The sequence below is a fragment of the Scyliorhinus torazame genome, chromosome 13, assembly GCF_047496885.1.
Source record: "Scyliorhinus torazame isolate Kashiwa2021f chromosome 13, sScyTor2.1, whole genome shotgun sequence".
Taxonomy (NCBI): Eukaryota; Metazoa; Chordata; class Chondrichthyes; order Carcharhiniformes; family Scyliorhinidae; genus Scyliorhinus; species Scyliorhinus torazame.
In genome coordinates, this window is record NC_092719.1 from 186,289,598 (window position 1) to 186,308,803 (window position 19,206).

Sequence of the window (19,206 nt, forward strand, 5' to 3'; positions counted from 1 at the left end):
CGATACCTGGGGATTCAGATCGCTAGGAGTTGGGGAACCTTGCACAGACTTAATCTGACACGGCTGGTGGAACAAATGGAGGAGGACTTCAAGAGGTGGGACATGCAGCCTCTGTCGCTGGCGGGCAGGGTGCAAGCAATTAAGATGATGGTCCTTCCGAGGTTCTTATTTGTATTTCAATGTCTCCCTATACTAATCACTAAGACCTTTTTTAATAAAATAGATAGGAGCATCACGAGCTTCGTGTGGGCAGGGAAAGTTCCGAGAGTAAGGAGGGGGTTCCTTCAGCGTAGTAGGGACAGAGGAGGATTGGCACTACCGAACTTGGGCGATTACTATTGGGCCGTCAATGTGGCAATGATACGTAAATGGATGATGGAGGGTGAGGGAGCGGCGTGGAAAAGACTGGAGAGAAAGTCCTGTAAAGGGACGAGTTTAGAGGCGCTGGTGACGGCGCCGCTACCGTTCTCACCTAAAAAGTTCACCACGAACCCGGTGGTAGCGGCAACATTGAATATCTGGGGACAGTGGAGGCGACAGAGAGGGGTGCGGGGAGCCCTGGTGGGGTCCCCAATCAGGAACAACCATAGGTTCGCCCCAGGAAGAATGGATGGAGGATTTCAGAGCTGGCACCAGTTGGGAATTAGGAGGGTGGGAGATTTATTTATAGATGGGACTTTTGCGAGCTTGGGAGCATTGTAGGAAAAGTATAAGTTGCCCTGGGGAAACTTCTTGAGATATATGCAGGTGAGGGCGTTTACCAGACAACAGGTTAGGGAATTTCCGTTGCTCCCGACACAGGGGATTCAGGACAGAGTGCTTTCAGGGGTGTGGGTCGGAGAGGGCAAAGTGTCAGAGATATACCGAGAGATGAGGGAAGAGGGGGAGGAGTCGGTGGGCGAACTAAAAGGAAAGTGGGAAGAAGAACTAGGGGAGGAGATAGAGGAGGGTATGTGGGCTGATGCCCTAAGCAGGGTAAATTCCTCTTCCTCATGCGCCAGGCTTAGCCTGATTCAATTTAAGGTGCTACATAGAGCACACATAACGGGACCAAGATTGAGCAGGTTCTTTGGAGTGGAGGACAGATGTGGGAGGTGTGGCGGGAGCCCGGCAAACCACGCACATATGTTTTGGGCATGCCCGGCACTGGAAGGGTATTGGAAGGGAGTGACGGGAGTGATTTCGAAGGTGGTGAAGGCCCGGGTCAAACCAGGCTGGGGGTTAGCTCTATTTGGAGTTGCGGATGAGCCGGGAGTGCAGGAGGCGAAAGAGGCCGGCGTTGTGGCCTTTGCGTCCCTAGTAGACCGGCGCAGGATCCTACTCATGTGGAAGGAGGCGAAGCCCCCCGGACTGGAGGCCTGGGTAAATGATATGGCGGGGTTCATTAAATTGGAGCAGATAAAGTTTGCCCTGAGAGGATCGGCTCAAGGGTTCACCAGGCGGTGGCAGCCATTTCTCGACTACCTAGGAGAACGTTAGCGGGAAGACAGATGACCAGCAGCAGCAACCCAGGGGGGAGGGGGGGGGGGATGGGGGAGGGGGGGGGTGGGGGCTTTAGTTTAGTTTATGTCAAAAGATTGTGGGGTTTAGTTATTTGTGTATTGTTTAAAATTTCTTTACTGTTACGTTTGCTTTGTAAGAGGGGAAAAATTGTTTGGAAAAATTTTTCAATAAAATATATTTTTAAAAAAATAAATAAATCTGCATCACTACTTTTGGTGATATGTGAATGTGTACCCTTTGATCCTCTCTCCTACAGACTCTTATATTCCAAGCAGAATATCTCCATATCAAAATGCATCACCTCATACTTACCTACATTGAAATTCAGTTGCCAATTACACGCTCATTCTACCAGAACAACAGTGGTCCCAGCACCAATCCCAGTCGAACAGTCAGTAGGGGCTGGTATAGCACAGTGGGCTAAACAGCTATCTTGTAATGCAGAACAATGTCAGCAGGGCGGGTTCAATTCCCGTACCAGCCTCCCCGAACAGGTGCCGGAATGTGGCGACTAGGGGCTTTTCACAGTAACTTCATTGAAGTCTACTTGTGACAATAAGCGATTATTATTATTAAGAGCATACCTAGAAGCTATCAGAATAAGTCATTCTGCAGGGAATTCAGAAGAAATGCTTTATCCAAAAAGTGGTGAGAATGTGGAACTTGCTACCACAGGGAATGGTTGAAGTAAATATTAGAAAAGCATTTAAGGGGAGGTTAGACAAAGAAATGAAGGAAAAAGAAATAGAGGGTATGCGGTAGATTTAGGTGAGGAAAAATGGGACGAGGCTCGAGTAGAGAAAAAGTACTGACGTGGACTGATTGGACCAAATGTCTTACTTTAGGACCATGTATCATATGTAATCCAATGAAGTCCCTGGGAAATGAATCCTACTGTTTCTTTTTTTTTTAATGGTCTTGTCAATCTGCATCATTACTTTTGGTGATTTGTGAATGTGTACCCTTTGATCCTCTACCCTATATAGACTCTTGCATTCCAATATATCTTCATATCAAAATGCATCACCTCATATTTATCTTTATTGAAATTCAGTTGCCAATTACACGCTCATTCTACCAGAACAGTAAGAAGTCTTACAACACCAGGTTAAAGTCCAACAGGTTTGTTTCGATGGCACTAGCTTTCGGAGCGCTGCTCCTTCCTCAGGTGAATGAAGAGGTATGTTCCAGAAACATATATATATATATATATATATATATAGACAGATTCAAAGATGCCAGACAATGCTTGGAATGCGAGCATTAGCAGGTGATTAAATCTTTACAGATCCGGAGATGGGGTAACCCCAGGTTAAAGAGGTGTGAATTGTGTCAAGCCAGGACAGTTGGTAGGATTTCGCAGGCCAGATGGTGGGGGATGAATGTAATGCAACATGAATCCCAGGTCCCGGTTGAGGCCGCACTCATGTGTGCGGAACTTGGCTATAAGCTTCTGCTCGGCGATCTACCAGAACAACAGTGGTCCCAGCACCAATCCCAGTTGAACATCACTCCCACCTTTTGTCAGTCTGTGGCCATTTTTAACACTCAATCTCTATTTTCTGTTTTTCAGCTAGTTTGCTGTCATTCTGTATCCTGTCACTTGACTCCATATGCTCTGACTTTAGGTGTCAGTCTAACAATGCAGGGGAGAGGGGGTGGGTGGTTGGGGGGGGGGGCAGGGTTAGGGGAGTATAATGGAAAAATGTTAGAAACTATGGGGGCGATTCTCCGAGCCCTGCGCCGGGCCGGAGAATCGCTGCAACCGTGCCACGACGCCCCGACGCTGACGCGCGATTCTCCGAGGTGCGGAGAATCGGCGCCATTTGCGCCGGCAGCAGGCCGCTGGAATCGGCGGACCGCCGATTCTTCGGCCCGTATGGGCCGAGCGGATACGACAGAGTCCTGCTGGTGCCATTTACCCCTGGTCGATGCCAGCGGGAACTCTGCGCGAAGGGCCAGGGAGTGGCCTGTGGGGTGGGGGAAAGCGATACTTCACCGGGGGGGCCTCCGATGGGGTCTGGCCTGTGATCGGGGCCCACTGATCATTGGGCCAGCCTTTCCCCCCCCCCGGGCCTACTTTTCTGCACGGCCAGCTCCTGAACACCGTCGCATGTTGAGTCGGGGGCAGCGCGCAGAAGAAGTCCGCATTGCATGCGCAGGTCGGCGCAGCACTACTGCGGATGCGCGGGTTGGCGCGGCGCCCATTTGGCGCCAGGGAGGAAGGCTGGAGCAGCATGAATCTCTCCAGCGCCGTGCTGGCCCCCTGTGGGGGATAGAATCGGTCGTCCCCATGCCCGTTTCGTGCCGTTGTGAAACGTGACGGCGTTCACGACGGCGCGAACACTTGCGCTCCATTTTGGAGAATCGGCCCCTATGTATAACTATTGTGGTTATTGGTGGTTTTAGTAACCTAATCTTGTTTGAGTTTGGAATGAAATATATATTTTTTAAAATTAGTCTACAATACCATATCTTATCGAAAACCTTTGAAGCAGTGATGTGAATTTCTTGTATGTGCTGAAGTTGAAATAAATAACTTAGCAATCATTTGAGGAAAATTCAAATGTTAGTGTTTTTGTATTCAGCACTAGACACATGCATTACTGCCATTCCACATTACATACATCAGAAGGACAATAATTATGAATATTTGCAAGTAATAATGTTTTACATAACTTGAGCACTGATTTAACAAATGTGGTTGTCTTCTACAAAAGTCCATGTGATGTATACTTTTCTTCACAGGCAATTTCCCTATTCAATCTACTGCATAATTTATTTGCTGTTACTTTGCTCCGAAAAGCCTTATGGGTCCATTTTATATCAACCACAACTAACCTCATTGCCCTTTTAGTTACATTATGCTGCATATACCATGCAAACACTCTCAACCCTCTAATTAGTAAAGAAGCAGTTATTTTTGAAAGAACTATTCAATATATATTATACAGAAAAACCAACAGTTGTCACTAAATATGTGATTTGTGCACTGTTCTCAATGTTATAAACAATTTAAGCTTCACTCATATGGTTTACAATTTAATCAGATCTACTTCAGTGGATTACAGGCTTGCAGAGTATTGTATAGTTTACTGTTACTCTGTTTCTATTTTTTGTTCATAACTATTTCTATATTAGAAATTACTTTGTTCCCTAAAATGCTCACAAGCTGACTTGTATACTTTGTAATTCAAGCTTTCCCCCAGCCTATCATTTATGGAAAAATACAGTTTTGACAAACAGAATAGTTTTTCCTGTCTCGGGTTAATTACTCCCTAATTTCAGAATATGCTACCCGGGACAGCAGTGTGGTGTCTATTTTCTCTGCAAAATTGTGGAAAGTAACTGCTTTGATAGGCAAAAGTGGTAAAACTTTTTGTCAGATTTATTCATATGTTAATTAGTGCACAATTCCAAATGATGCTCAATGAGCATAACACGAAATAAAATTGGATTAAGCCCATATAAATTTAGAACACACTTCTTATAGATCTGATAGTGATTACAAGAATTTGTGACAAAACAATTAGGCTTGTTTCTCGATGGAGTGGTCGGGTTTACAGCTTCCACCTGCAAGAGGTGTGGAGCAATGGATACCCCTCTGCAGCTAACTGTAGGAAGGCCAGAAATTGGACAGCTCCCAAGTTAGATTGGTCAGTCGGTTGGACCTGGGGGCAAGAAATGGTTGTTCTTGGACAATAATAATCGCTTATTGTCACAAGTAGGCTTCAGTGAAGTTACTGTGAAAAGCCCCTAGTCGCACGCATTCTGGCACCTGTTCGGGGAGGCCGTTACAGGAATTGAACCCACGCTGCTGCCTTGTTCTGCATTACATGCCAGTTGTTTAGCCCACTGTGCTAAACCAGCCCTAGAATGAAGGTGAAATTTCAACTTGGTTGTCTCAGACGTTGCGTAGTCACCAAATATGGGCAGCAGAATGATAAAGGGCTTCAATTTGCTATGAAGAAGCATAGTTGCGCAAATGCACCTTCTCATTTAAAATACCGTGAAATAGATGTATCAGTTGACTGCAATTTGATTGCACCTATTCATCTCCTCCCCATTCCTTCCACCTCAGCAGGCTTTTATTGACTTGGAGCTACAAAAAATATTTGTTTGCTTGCTGACTCCAGTAGTGTCTTCTATGTTATTTAATTCAAAGCAGAACAATAAAACATAAGAAAAGGTTATTTGATCTACCCTGCCCAGAATTTGTGCCTCAGTGAAATTAAATGAAAACTGTACTCAACCTGTTGACATTGCCATTTTTCTATTTATGCAATGTACATATGTTTACATGGAGCATGAACATGATGAACAAGTTCTATAAACCTCAGTTCCATTCTCAAACTATAATGTATGTGGGTCCTTGAATGTACTTCTGATGTACACATAATTACTTCAGATTATAACATGGTAACCATATGTGTAATTTAAATTCATTAATTTTCATTAATTCTGGTAATAAATAATATCAATGTCAGATACAGCTACCTTCCCCAAATACCAATCCTAAATTCATTATCTGCAATTAACTACCTATCAGTAATCTGTTTTAAATCCATGTTCGTAAGGACACCACAAATAATGACAGCACTAATCATCTGGACCTTTTTCATTCCATTATCCCTTTCATTAAATTCCATTCCTATTTTAAGTTTTAAACAGGCTTGTCTTATTTACTAACTTATAAAGCTGTTTTCATCATACTTGTAATAACTCCACAGAGGCAGAAGTCTCTTCACCAAAATCCCTTTCGTTAACAAAACCAACAGCAGTACGGCCACGTGCACTCAGCTTGCTATCTACACTGGGGGAGCAAAGGATCTGACACTTCCTGTTATATACAAAGAAGAGGTTCCCTGATTGGCCCACTAATCAGGGAACTCGTATTCCAATTGGCCAATCTCAAAGGCCTGGTCTAAGTCATTACAATACTGATTTTTACAGTCGTTGCCATTGCACTCAGGACTTGGCACACAAACATAACTTTGAAAATAAATATAAAAATAAATGGTATTCTAAAGGAACAAAAGGAGAATTGGGATAGACAAATGGCCACTAATTGATGAGTAAAATGAACTCAGAGGAGATGATCCTGAAGTGACAGGGTTCCAGAACATATACCTTTGCTCAGTTTTCGCTGAATAGGTTCAAAAGGGACAATGAAGGAATAGTGAAATCTGTCTAAATTGAGATAGGGGACGGCACAGTGGTTAGCACTGCTGCCTCACAGCGCCAGGGACCAGGTTTTGATTACGACCTTGGGTGACTGTGTGGAGTTTGCATATTCTCCCCATGTCTGCATGGGTTTCCTCCAGGTGCTCCAGTTTCCTACCACAGTCCAAAGATGTGCAGGTTAGGTGGATTGACAATGCTAAATTGCCCCTTAGTGTCCAACGGTTAATTAGGTTGCAGGGTTACAGGGATAGGGCAGGGGATTGGGCCGAGGTAGAGTACTCTTTCGGAGGGTCGGTGCAGACTCGATGGGCCGAATGGCCTCTTTCTGCACTGTAGGTATTCTATGATTCTACTTCGATAGGGTCTTGAAAGTGATGGTGTTCCAAAGTACCTGCTCCTTTGTACTTCTAGGTGGTTGAGATTGCAGAATTGGAAAGTATTGCTGGTTGGTGAGTTGTTGCAGTGTCTCGTGGAGATAGCATACACTGTAGTCACAATACGCCAATGGTGGAGGGAATGTTTAAGCCAGTGAGTGGGGTGCTGATCAAGCAAACTATTTGTCCCGGATAATGTCAAGCTCCTTCAGTGTTGTTGGAGCTGTATCCATCTAAGCAAGTGAAGAATATTCCATCTAACTTGTATAGGTTGGAAGGAGGCTTTCGGTAAGGGAGAAGGTGAGCCATTCACTGCAGAAATTTATCCTCTGACCTGCTCTGACCTGTTCTCATAGTCATGACATTTACTTAACTGACCCTGTTCGTTGGTCAATGATGATACCCAGGATGTTAATGGTGGGGGACTCAATGATCATAACTCCATTGAATGTCAAAGGGAGTTGGTGACATCAAACACCAACAAAGTCTGGATGATGTTGAGGTTTAGGTGCATGAGTTATGAATTGATCAATTGCACTGTGCAACCAGATGATGGATAGAAGGTCTATTTCTAGTTGCCAAGGGGCAGCATGTAGGTGAGGAGAAGGAGCCAAGATTAGATTGTTGATGAACTCTGGAGATAATGGTGTGAAAACTGGAAGAGGAGTTATTGTTTTGAGATCCTCTGGGTTTGATTAGATTGATGTCAGTGTCACTGAGTTAGACAGCTCTGGAAAGGCATTAAAGGAGGATGTTATGTTTGACAATGTTGAAGGTTGCAAAGAGGTTGAGGATGACAGGGAGGAATATGGTTACAGTAACAGAGGATTACATTTGTGCATTTCGTCAGAGCTGTTTCAGCACTGTGGCATGCCAGAAACCAGAAAATTCAAGCATGGAATTACAGGAAAGATGGTTACAGATTTTTTTTTGTAGTGGGGGGGGGGGGGGGCCCAATAACTGGTTTAGGATCTGAGGAGAGGAGGGAGAAGATGGATATGGAACAGGCAAAGGGTTGGTATTTTGGGGTGAGGGGGGCTGACAGCTATATTTTTAGATGCTAGGGAGACAGTACAATTAAGAATAATAAAAATACCAAAAAGAGCAATCAAACGAATCTGCCTTCAATACATTCCACATATTAAAATAATGTATGTCAAACAGCAACAACCAGAGCATGTTATTGGAATGACTTAACAAGCATGAAAGATCCAAAAGTTATGAAAAACACAAAACTGAGCTAACATTGAGTGAAATGCATTTTCTGATTTGCTGTATATGTGTATTTATATGAATATGTCATTTCACGATTCATATGTTTTAGGAATGTAACTTTTGGTTTCAGGATTGATAAATGAAAACACCTGGTTTGAAAAGCTGGTAAATCGACTTAAGATAATTACAATTAGTGATGATCCATATTTACTTAAAGGGCTTAAAAGTTAACGGTGTGAAAACAATAAACAGTAGCTAGTCTTCTCTTAGATTTGTAATGGAACCAATGAGTGTGGTAAGATTGAAGTTGTCTCTACTGATGCTTACATTATTCATTCAATTTCCCAATTCAAAGGAATGTTTGAAAACAACTAGTAAACAAGGGAAGATTTTAAAGTATCCACATACTTTTCAGATCAAAGTTTTAAATTTGGAAGTAATTGGTTTACATTTCTGTCTGGACCATGTCAGGTATGCCACATTGTTATGGGAATAGTCTAAGTAGAGAGGTACCCTTTGGTTTTGGCTATATCTCTGTGATCTCTATATCTCACAGAAATGCAGTTGAAGTCAGCCTGGGAGCAGCTTTGAGACAGGGAATTGGTGACTGTGTCAGGAACTATAAATCAGCTGCCAGCCATGAACAAAGGCTATCAAAAATCAGGGGTATTTCTCAGTTGGAGTCACTAAGCAAGAATACAATGAGATCCATGTTTGAGCTGGGGTGTCCAGAATAGTGAGGTGCTTAAGGAAAGGTGGAGGGTCACCTAGTTGAATTCTAGTGGAAGGTCGCCAAGAAATCCCATAATTCAGAGAATAGTAGGAACTTTGGAGGGAATCAAAGTCAGTTCCTGCAAGCTATGACATACCTTTGTTTGGTCCTAGGAGAAGTGAAGTAACCCCAAGATCCTGTAACGTACAGGGGAACACTTGGATGGAAATACAAATAGAAGAGGGAGTGTCCTATGGCAGGCTTAAAGAGTCATTGTTTATGAAATAGTGTTAAGTCAGCAGTACTGCTTTGTTTAACTCTTCTATAATAAGGGCGAGATTCTCTTCCCCCCCCCACCCCCACCCCCGACAGTGTTTCCGGCGGTGGGAGGTGGCCCGCCATCGACCAATGGCGGGATCTTCTGGTCTTGTGTTGTCAATGGAATTTCCCATTGAATCCGGGAAACCTGCGGCGGTGGTGCGCTGTCGGTGGGTCTGGATGATCCCGCCAGCATGAACGGCTGTAAGATCTCACCAAAATGCTTTTGTTTAAATTGTGAAATCTTGTGGCATAATTCTTTCAGTTGATAACTGTGAATTCAAACGGCGCCGAGGTCCCAGGTTCGATGCTGGCTCTGGGTCACTGTCTGTGTGGAGTTTGCACATTCTCCCCATGTTTGTAGGGGTTTCACCCCCACAAACCAAAGATGTGCAGGGTAGGTGGATTGGCCATGCTAAATTTTCCCTTAATTGAAAGAAATGAATTGGGTACTCTAAATTTTAAAAAAACCTCTGTGTTCAAATTTGTTTTTAAAAGTTGTTGGTCTCCACAGAGATCATAACAATAATATCATTATTTCATATACTTGCTTTAAATAGATAGCAGTATTTCATAGCAGTATGTGACTTAGATAACTTTATGGTAATTAACCAAAATAAGTTTACATTTAATTGTCCATAGAATTAACTATTTGTGGTTTATGGAATTACAACTGGTTTGCAGGAATGGGCTCTGCACCAAGCACAGTAAATACTAATATTACGATCCTGTCGGGACCAGTAACCTTTGGTTTAAAGTAGACAAAGTTTGAGATCTGATGCACTATCAATTACGACGAGATGAGAGTAGAGAGTAATCGAGGCTTTATTAAGCAGAGATGTGTAGCCCCCTGAAGCTGCTGCCGAAATGGCTGCAGCTCGGTGAGCACACACATTTGTACTCCGCCTACTGGACGGAGCCAGCAGGCAGGGATCTATCCCTGTACCTGTAGTACAGGAGCCTTACCATATTGCATCTTGTATGTGATATATACAACAGTGGTGACTACCACAAGATCTCAGGTGCTTACTACAAGAATAAAGTCACGAAATTCCACGGTAGGTAAACAAACAAAATAAATTGTGCTATATAAAGTCAGAAAAGTATCTATCTGATACTCTAATATTCAGATTCAACATGAAGTACATGCGAATTAACAGGCAAATTGTGGTCAGACACACTGCATTGCACAATAAATGGCAGATGCATCCAAAACAGATCCCACAGATTTCACAGCAACTTAACCTGATGTTAGTGTTCACTGTGAGTTATACAATCTTATTAAAACTCTGTCTCTCTCATGGGGGTTCTCAAGACTTCACTTTCGAAAATCTAGCTTTTGAATTCCCGCCAAAGTTCATTCCGATTTAAACTGCCTCAACAACTGCTAACTTCTTGGTGGTTTAATCTCTTCTCCTGGGACTACGATCCAATAACTTCCTGAGGTTGAACTCCAGCACCGACTCAAAGACACAGCTGAAGCTCTTCAGCCATGCCCTGCAGAACACCACTGCTCCGAAGAGTTATCTTCGCCCCTGTGATCGATAGCACAGTGACCGACCTTCCACTGCCTTTTCAGCTCACCAGTGCTTGGTGAGGCCTCACTGGAGGCTGCCAACAGCAGTAATTTAGCTGCCTGGAGCATCTTCCTTTGCTCCTCTCCCTAATGGTTTCTCTCACTGGTGCTCCCTCTTGATGGTCTCCTTCCCTGATGCTGTCCCCCTCGGAGACCTCTCTTTGGGCTCTCTCCCTGGGTTCCCTCTCTAGGTTCCAGGACTCGCCTTGTTATGGTGCTAAAACCTACACCTGTGATTGTTGTTTCCACACCATTTTCCTGATGGCTGAGCCCTTTAATTAATAAAAAGCTAGTACAGAGCAAGCACAGCCTGTCACCCTGTCACGCATGTCGGGAACTCTTGGGTCTGCTGGGAAATGGAGTCCTCGGTCTCTGCCCAGAATCCAGGTAAGTTCCCACTTCTTTACACTAATTATTTCTACTGACTATTGCTAGTTGGGAATGGGTAGTAAAATGGTGGCAGTGATCCACTGTGGACTCACAGTGCCCCATTCCCCTTCCTTTTCTTACCTCAATTATATAATCCTTTCCATCCTTTCCGTGGACAGCCTTCACAGCACAAATATCCAGCCCATCAAATATTTCACAGCATGTATCAACCCAAAGCCTGTATCTGTTGTAGAGAAAAGAAAGAAAAAACAGCTTTCAGAGGGCCTGCAAAGATTTTATTTGAACTATGCTATTTTTTCAAACAGATCACAACCATATTGTAACAATGAAATAAGTATATCGTCTGCTACTTTCAAGAAGTGTTTACTTTCTGTTGTGTAGTGAAAATGGGATGAAGTTCTACTGCTGAGTTTTATAGATGTATGCAGAAACAAATGCACCAATATTAACTGCCGACCATAGTGGTGTGGGCAGAGACAGAGTGGTATGGGCGGCACAGTAGCACAGTGGTTAGCGCAGGGTCTCAGGTTTGATTCCCAGCTTGGGTCACTGTGCAGAGTCAGCACATTCTCCCTGTGTCTGCATGGGTTTCTTCCGGATGCTTCGGTTTCCTCCCACAAGTCCCGAAAAGACACGCTGTTAGGTAAATTGGACATTCTGAATTCTCCCCCAGTGTATCTGAACAGGAGCCGGAATGTGACGACTAGGGCATTTTCACAGTAACTTAATTCCAATTATTAAAGATAGCAAACCATCCATCTTCCACTGTTTGAGACCTGGGAGATTTGAATGGCCATGCCTTACCAACATGGGTCATCTCAACCTCGCACTTGAACCAACTGGGAGGCTGCAGCTGGTCGGTGGGTGAGAGCAGGGTTTCAGGTGGCAGGAGCTTGCTGCTGTTGACATAACAGAATGGTCCCTGGCACTTTGGTAAATAATTCAAAGGGGGGTGTCGTAGCTGAAGTAGGGGGAAGGAAGGCGGGGCATACAGTTAAGCAATAACAAAACCATTTACTTTCTGAGTTGCTTTTTGCTGCGTGCTCCTTTTGCGATCAGGTTGGCCTGTTTGGGAAACTACAATGGGGTCCCTACGAAAGCCTCCATTTAAAATCGCAACTGGATTATGGTGGCATAGTATGAACCCTATCTGCATATTGAAAGGAGGATCCAACTGCCTTCCAATGGATCATAGAATCATAGAATTTACAATGCAGAAGGAGGCCATTCAGCCCATCGAGTCTGCACCGGCTCTTGGAAAGAACACCCCACTTAAGCCCACGTCTCCACCCTATCCCCGTAACCCAGTAACCCCACCAAAACCTTTTCGACACTAAGGGCAATTTAGCATGGCCAATCCATCTAACCTGCACATCTTTGGACTGTTTTTTGTTCTTGCCTGTTCCGAAGAACAGTTTACGCGTGTAGTAAAACACACCCAATATTTTAACTGCCTGACAGTTTGATTCTCAAAAGGCAGGCAGTGTCATGAGTGGCCCTAAAGATTATTTGATAAAATAAGAGACAAAAAAAGGAATTAAGAATGAGACGGAGGTTGTGCGTTTTATTTTGTTGCTAACCTTTGGTTGGTTCAATTGGCTCTGTTTTATAACCTTTGCTCTCGAGTCGCCAGGTATCTTTATGATACCGCCACGAGGTTCAAGTTCAAGTAATGATCAATAACTCAATGCACCAATTAGTAAGATTCAAATCAAAGCACATTTATTTACACACAGTCAAATCTACTCAGGCATAAACTCTACTTCTAAGCTATTTCTATCACTAACAGGCCAATACTTAGCTTCGGACTGACCCACCAGGTCTAGGGTACAAATGGCCTTTCGTTCGGGTTCTGAGTCTGCGGGATTCAAAAGCTGGTATGGACTGGTAGCTAGGAGCGCCTATCTCGTAGCGAGCGTTGATTTGAGACTTGCATTCTTCGGCAGCAGCTGAACAGGTCACTGTCAAGGGTTGGTTCGCGTTGCTGAATGACCCTGTCAAGAAGGACGATTTGAACTTGGGAGCTTTACTTTATAGTCCCCAGGGGCTTCCCGCCTTTCGGGGCGAACCCCGTACCTGGTTTCAAGTGATTGGACTTCGTTCCAATCGCTTGGTTCGATTTCTCCAATACTGGAGCGGTTCCCTGATCTAAGGACGGTCTTTAGGTGTCCGTTAATCTCTTTTGTGTTGGCTCCTGCTGGCGCCGAGGAGTCTGGCTTGGCATTGTTTATCTCAAATGTTTCGATTGTTCCCGGGGATCGCTCATTAGTATGTAGATGGCCGCTACATTATTGTGCAGATGGTTGCTGGTATCGATGCTGTTTGGGTTTTTGCAGAGTTTAATACATAGTAAACTTGCACCTACTAGTTTCTGCCTGTGTTGGCTGAATTTCCCTTCAGCCTTTGCTGGAATTGGCCAACCCAGGTAGATACAATTTTCCAGAACAATGTCTAAACATACCCATGCAGAGCTGCTTGTAGATAATTTGGCAAGTGGCTCTTTAAAAAGGTGCATGCAAATGCTTTTGTACTAGGTAACTTAAGAGGGGGCACTGACAAGAGCTGGTACCTGGTCATTAATGTTAGCAATGCAGCCAGAGGCATGGAGTAGAATTTCAGACTAATAGAAAACAATGGGCAGCACGGTGGCGCAGTGGGTTAGCACTGCGGCCTCACGGCGCAGAGGTCCCAGGTTCGATCCTGGCTCTGGGTCACTGTCCGTGTGGAGTTTGCATATTCTCCCCGTGTTTGCGTGGGTTTCGCCCCCACAACCCAAAAATGTGCAAGCTAGGTGGATTGTCCACGCTAAATTGCCCCTTAATTGGAAAAAATGAATTGGGTACTCTAAGTTTATTTTTAAAAAATAATTTAAAAAACACTCACTATAGAGGATTTCAATTTCTGCTGGTTCTAGCTCTAAATGAAAGTGACATCCTTGCCATTCACAGAGAACTTTTGGGCAGAGTGTGTTCCTGAAACAAGCAGGAACAAGCTGCTCTGTAAATTTCAGTTCCACACCCGCATATGTATGTCAAGAGGCTGTTCCTGCAGGACAATTTAGATATTTTAGTGACTTATTACTCAAAATCTGCAAACATAATTAATGAAACAGTAATAGAATAGATAGAATTTATAGTGCGGAAGGAGGCCATTCGGCCCATCGAGTCTGCACCGGCTCTTGGAAAGAGCACCCCACCCAAGGTCAACACCACCACCCCCCCATCCCCATAACCCAGTAACCCCACCCAACACTAAGGGCAATTTTGGACACTAAGGGCAATTTATCATGGCCAATCCACCTAACCTGCACACCTTTGGACTGTGGGAGGAAACCGGAGCACCCGGAGGAAACCCACGCACACACGGGGAGGATGTGCAGACTCCGCACAGACAGTGACCCAAGCCGGAATCGAACCTGGGACCCTGGAGCTGTGAAGCAATTGTGCTATCCACAAGGCTACCGTGCTGCCCCTATGTAATGTCAGCATATCATTGAACAACTCTCTTTGCAAACAGCTAGTAAAATGAAATCCCAATTATTTTACTTGGATAATTATATTCTTTGAATATAGAAACATGGATCTACCACATTTATCAAAGTGGTAATTTATTAACGATGTGGGGGTTTGTGTGTGGAGGGGAGCAGAGTTTGTGATCCCTTTTAACAGTCCACTTTAATAACATAGGAACCACAGGAATAAAGAACGGGAGGAACATGAGAATCAGGAAGCAAAAATAATGCAAATGACACTCGCCATATAACTGGACCGCAGATTGGCACAAAGTACCGTTTGATAAATGCAATTGCCTGAGAAATTAATAATCTTATTATAAAATATGACTATTGATATTATTTGAAGTCCATTGTTCAGTTAAAATCCGATATCCTCCGTTGCGAGTCCTTCCCGCTACTGCTGGCAGCAAGGACAGAGAATTTGGCGCTCATCCAAATCTCCCAGTCTGGAATTCTCCAGTTGTTGCGATTCACTTTTCCCGCCGGCAAAGCATCTCCACCGCCCGCGGGTTTCCCGGTGGCATGGGATGGTTACAATGGGAAATCCCATTGGCAAGCGGAGGGAAGATAGAATCCCGCTGCAAGCGAATGGCGCACCGGCCGGCAAGAAACACGTGGCTGGGGGACCAGAGAATCCGACAGCTGTTAACGGACGGAGAATCCCGCTCATTGTATGAATTATTCTATCTAGTTTTAGTCTTGATTGATAATGATCGTAGATCCTCAAATTGGTCTATCGGCCAGCAGATTGTGGGAAGGAAGAAAGAAATGGTGATTGAAATAATTTCCATTTCCCACTTTTGAAGTTGTCAACAAGTTTCGTCTCTCAAAATAGTGAAATTGCCCTTAATTCCTGAATACTAAAGCTCTCTCTACGGACGAAAATTAAGTGAGAAATACAGAGTCAATGAATGACAAAGGTTACCACTTCCAGATGCTGCAAAATGTACAGAGAGTTGATAGTTAACAACTTGTATCTAAATTTTTTATGGATATTGTTAGGAAAGTTATTAAGGGTTACCTATAGAGTATTGTATCTGTGGGGATTATCAGTGTTGGTAATTGATAAGATGTTTACTGTGTGTTTATAAAATGTTAACTGCATTCATAGAATAAACATTGTTTTGTTTAAAAATACTTTAGCTCTCTGTTGCATCACACCTGTAAAGTGGGCCCTTGTGCTCCCCATAACCAAAATCTATTAAAAGTTGTGGGTCAAGTGAACTCCATGATATACTTTGGTGTTCTCTAAACTCTGGCCCATAATAACTCAAGCTTACATTTTGACTTGTTATGCAGTCCACAATACTGCATTGTTATAAGGAATAATTAGTCAAAGGGGTGACACACTCAAGAGCATTATAAGATGAGGAAAGTGAGGAAGCAGCAGGAAAAGAAGGACCACGTCACATGGTAGCACAGTGGTTAGTATTCTTGCTTCACAGCGCCACGGACTCGGGTTCGATTCCTGGCTTGGGTAATTGTCTGTGCAGAGTCTGCACGTTGTCCCAGTGTCTGTGTGGGTTTCCTCCGGGTGCTCCGGTTTCCTCCCACAGTCCACAAATGTGCGGGTTAGGTCAATTGGTCATGCTAAATTGCCCCATAGGGTACAAATCTTAGGTGGGGTTACTGGGTTACGGGTTAGGGTGGAGATGTGGGCTTAGGTTGGGTGCTCTTTCAGGGGCCTGTGTAGACTCGATGAGCCAAATGGCCTCCTTCTGCACTGTACATTCTATGACTCCTGCAACCAAAAAATGTGAGGGATGAAGTAATTGTACAGTGACTTGTTAATTCCTCCAAATCTACAGAGGCCTTCTACATTAACAGTCTTTGTTACGTTCTTCACCAACTCTCTGATTCCTGTGTGAAAAGACATTCAAATCATTCAGACACCTCCATATCAATGGCATACCAACAAGGCTGACTCAGAAGCTACTAATAATGTAGACTGCAAGCACAGTTGCCTATTGTTTGCTAAATTAACAATGCACTGTTTCCTAGGGCTGACCAGTACATCGCTGATATATTCTTTAGTCACTGCAAGGGGAAAAGATGCGGAGGTGCCACACACTTGGATTTCTTCCAAACACGATGCAAGATGTATTCAGGAGATGTTGCTTACACAGAGCTAAGATGGGAACTGAAAGCCCATACAAACATTCTGATGATGTCGTCATAGATCACACACCGTTCCACCAGCAGGGATGTGTTAGTTAAATACATAGCAATCACCTTCCTCATCGACTTCATCAGCCAACAAGTGAGAGCTCAGGGATCTGCAGCAGTGACTGGCTTCCCTTGCATCTGAGTATCTTTGACTGAATGTTGTAATTAGAGCACCAGAACACTTGCAGCATTCACCAAAGAAAAGCCACCCCTCCATTAATGTTCAGGTGGTCTCTGGTTACATGCATTGTCACAATTATCCTGGGACAATCTATCCCCATCACACCCACCACAATATCTGGTCCTTCTTGGAGCAGAGCAGGATGGCTGCTAGAGGAGTTTCTTGTGCAACTATGGGCATAAGACTTGGGCTGTTATTTTTTATGAAGGAAGCGCATGCCTAAATAATTTATGCCAGTTTTACACCACCTCTGCAGTATGCCGAAACAATGTCATTTATTTAAATAACTGCCTCTTTGTAAAATACCACCTCACACAAAGTTCTGGGATTTGCACAAAATTACACTGGCGCAGATATACCCAATTTTTTCCCTGTGTCACCTCCTTCCACTCACCATCTGGGAAGACAACCCAGCAGCCTCTGCCTGATTTGCCTAGGGGCTAGTGGGGTCTGTCTTTCATTCTCTTTGCCTGATCGAGGGATGAGCACATTGGAGTGTGGGTTGCAGAAAACCATTGGTGGGCCCTCCCAAAGACCCAAGTGCAATACTGACAGTGGTACTGCCAGTGCTAAAGAGCTCCATTAGCTCTGCCTTGTGCTGAATGGTTGAATTGTCAGATAAAATTCACTTCTATTTATTTTATCTACCTGCAAAATTGGTTGGAGTGTTGAATATAACATTGACAACTGGCAATCACTTACCAAAAAAGGAAAATATAATTGAAAATGGACGGCACGGTAGCACAGTGGTTAGCTCACAGTACCAGAGTCTCAGGTTCGATTCGCGACTTGGGTCACTGTCTCTGAGAAGTCTGCACATTCTCCCAGTGTCTGCATGGGTTTCCTCCGGGTGCTCCGGTTTCCTCCCACAAGTTCCAAAAGATGTGCTGTTAGGTAATTTGGACATTCTGAATTCTCCCTCTGTGCACCCGAACAAGTGCCGGAGCGTGGCGACTAGGCGATTTTCACAGTAACTTCATTACAGTGTTAATGTAAGCCTACTTCTGACAATAAATATTATTAATAATAAAGGAAATTGGACAAACCTAATTAGATGCAATTACAGTTTAGGATGAAAATTAAAATAGGAATTGTAAAATATGATGTTTTTTTCAAATCACAGTACGTTTTCAATTATTTGAATGTTTAAGCTGTGGAAAGACCTCATAATGGTTTTATGGATATTCTCTAGGGTAAACATAACCAAAACATTTTCTCTCTTAAAACTCTTTATCCATGCTTCCCACAGAGTATTGGGGAATGAGCAGCTTGAAGGTTTTCAAATAAATTGGAACCAAGTGCTCTGGTTATTATTTAATGTAACCTAAGAGTATATGATGCATTGAACTCACGTCAAGAACATTGTTGGCAATATCAGCCCAAAGCATTGCTCAATTGAACCAACAGATCGAATAGACCAGAACACAAGAAAAAGAAGCAGGAGTAGACTACAGGCCCATCGAGACTGTACTTCCATTCCTTTTTTAAAATCATTCGTGGAATGTGGTGTATCTGGAGAGAACATAGAACATACAGTGCAGAAGGAGGCCATTCGGCAGCGACCCACTTAAGCCCTCACTTCCACCCTATCCCCGTAACCCAATAACCCCTCCGAACCTTTTTGGTCACTAAGGGCAATTTATCATGGCCAATCTACCTACCATGCACGTCTTTGGACTGTGGGAGGAAACTGGAGCACCTGGAGGAAACCCACACAGACACAGCGAGAACGTGCAGACTCCGCACAGACAGTGACCCAGCGGGGAATCGGACCAGGGTCCCTGGCGCTGTGAAGGCACAGTACTATCCACTTCTGCTACCGTGCTGCCCAGGGTAGGCCAACATTTATCGCATTTCCTAATTGCCTTTGAGATGTGGTGTTATGCTGCATTCTTGAACCGTGGTACTCTATGTGGTGTAGGTACACCGACAGTGCTTTAAAGGAGGGAGTTCCATGATTTTCACCCATTGACAGTGAAGGGATGGTGATATATTTCCAAGTTAGGATGGTGAGTGGCTTGGGGGGAAAGTTCCAGGTGGTGGTATTCCAATCTTTCTGCTGCCCTTATCTTT

The 19,206-nt window shown here is 43.9% G+C and overlaps 1 protein-coding gene across 1 annotated transcript in view; it reads right to left on the minus strand.

Annotated features, from left to right (window-relative positions):
• syn2b (synapsin IIb) overlaps nucleotides 1–19,206 on the minus strand; it is a 628,186-nt gene that overhangs the window by 111,482 nt on the left and 497,498 nt on the right. The window contains exon 9 of the mRNA XM_072472583.1: nucleotides 11,393–11,495. Coding sequence (XP_072328684.1) covers nucleotides 11,393–11,495 — 103 coding nt within the window. The remainder of the gene's footprint in view (nucleotides 1–11,392; nucleotides 11,496–19,206) is intronic.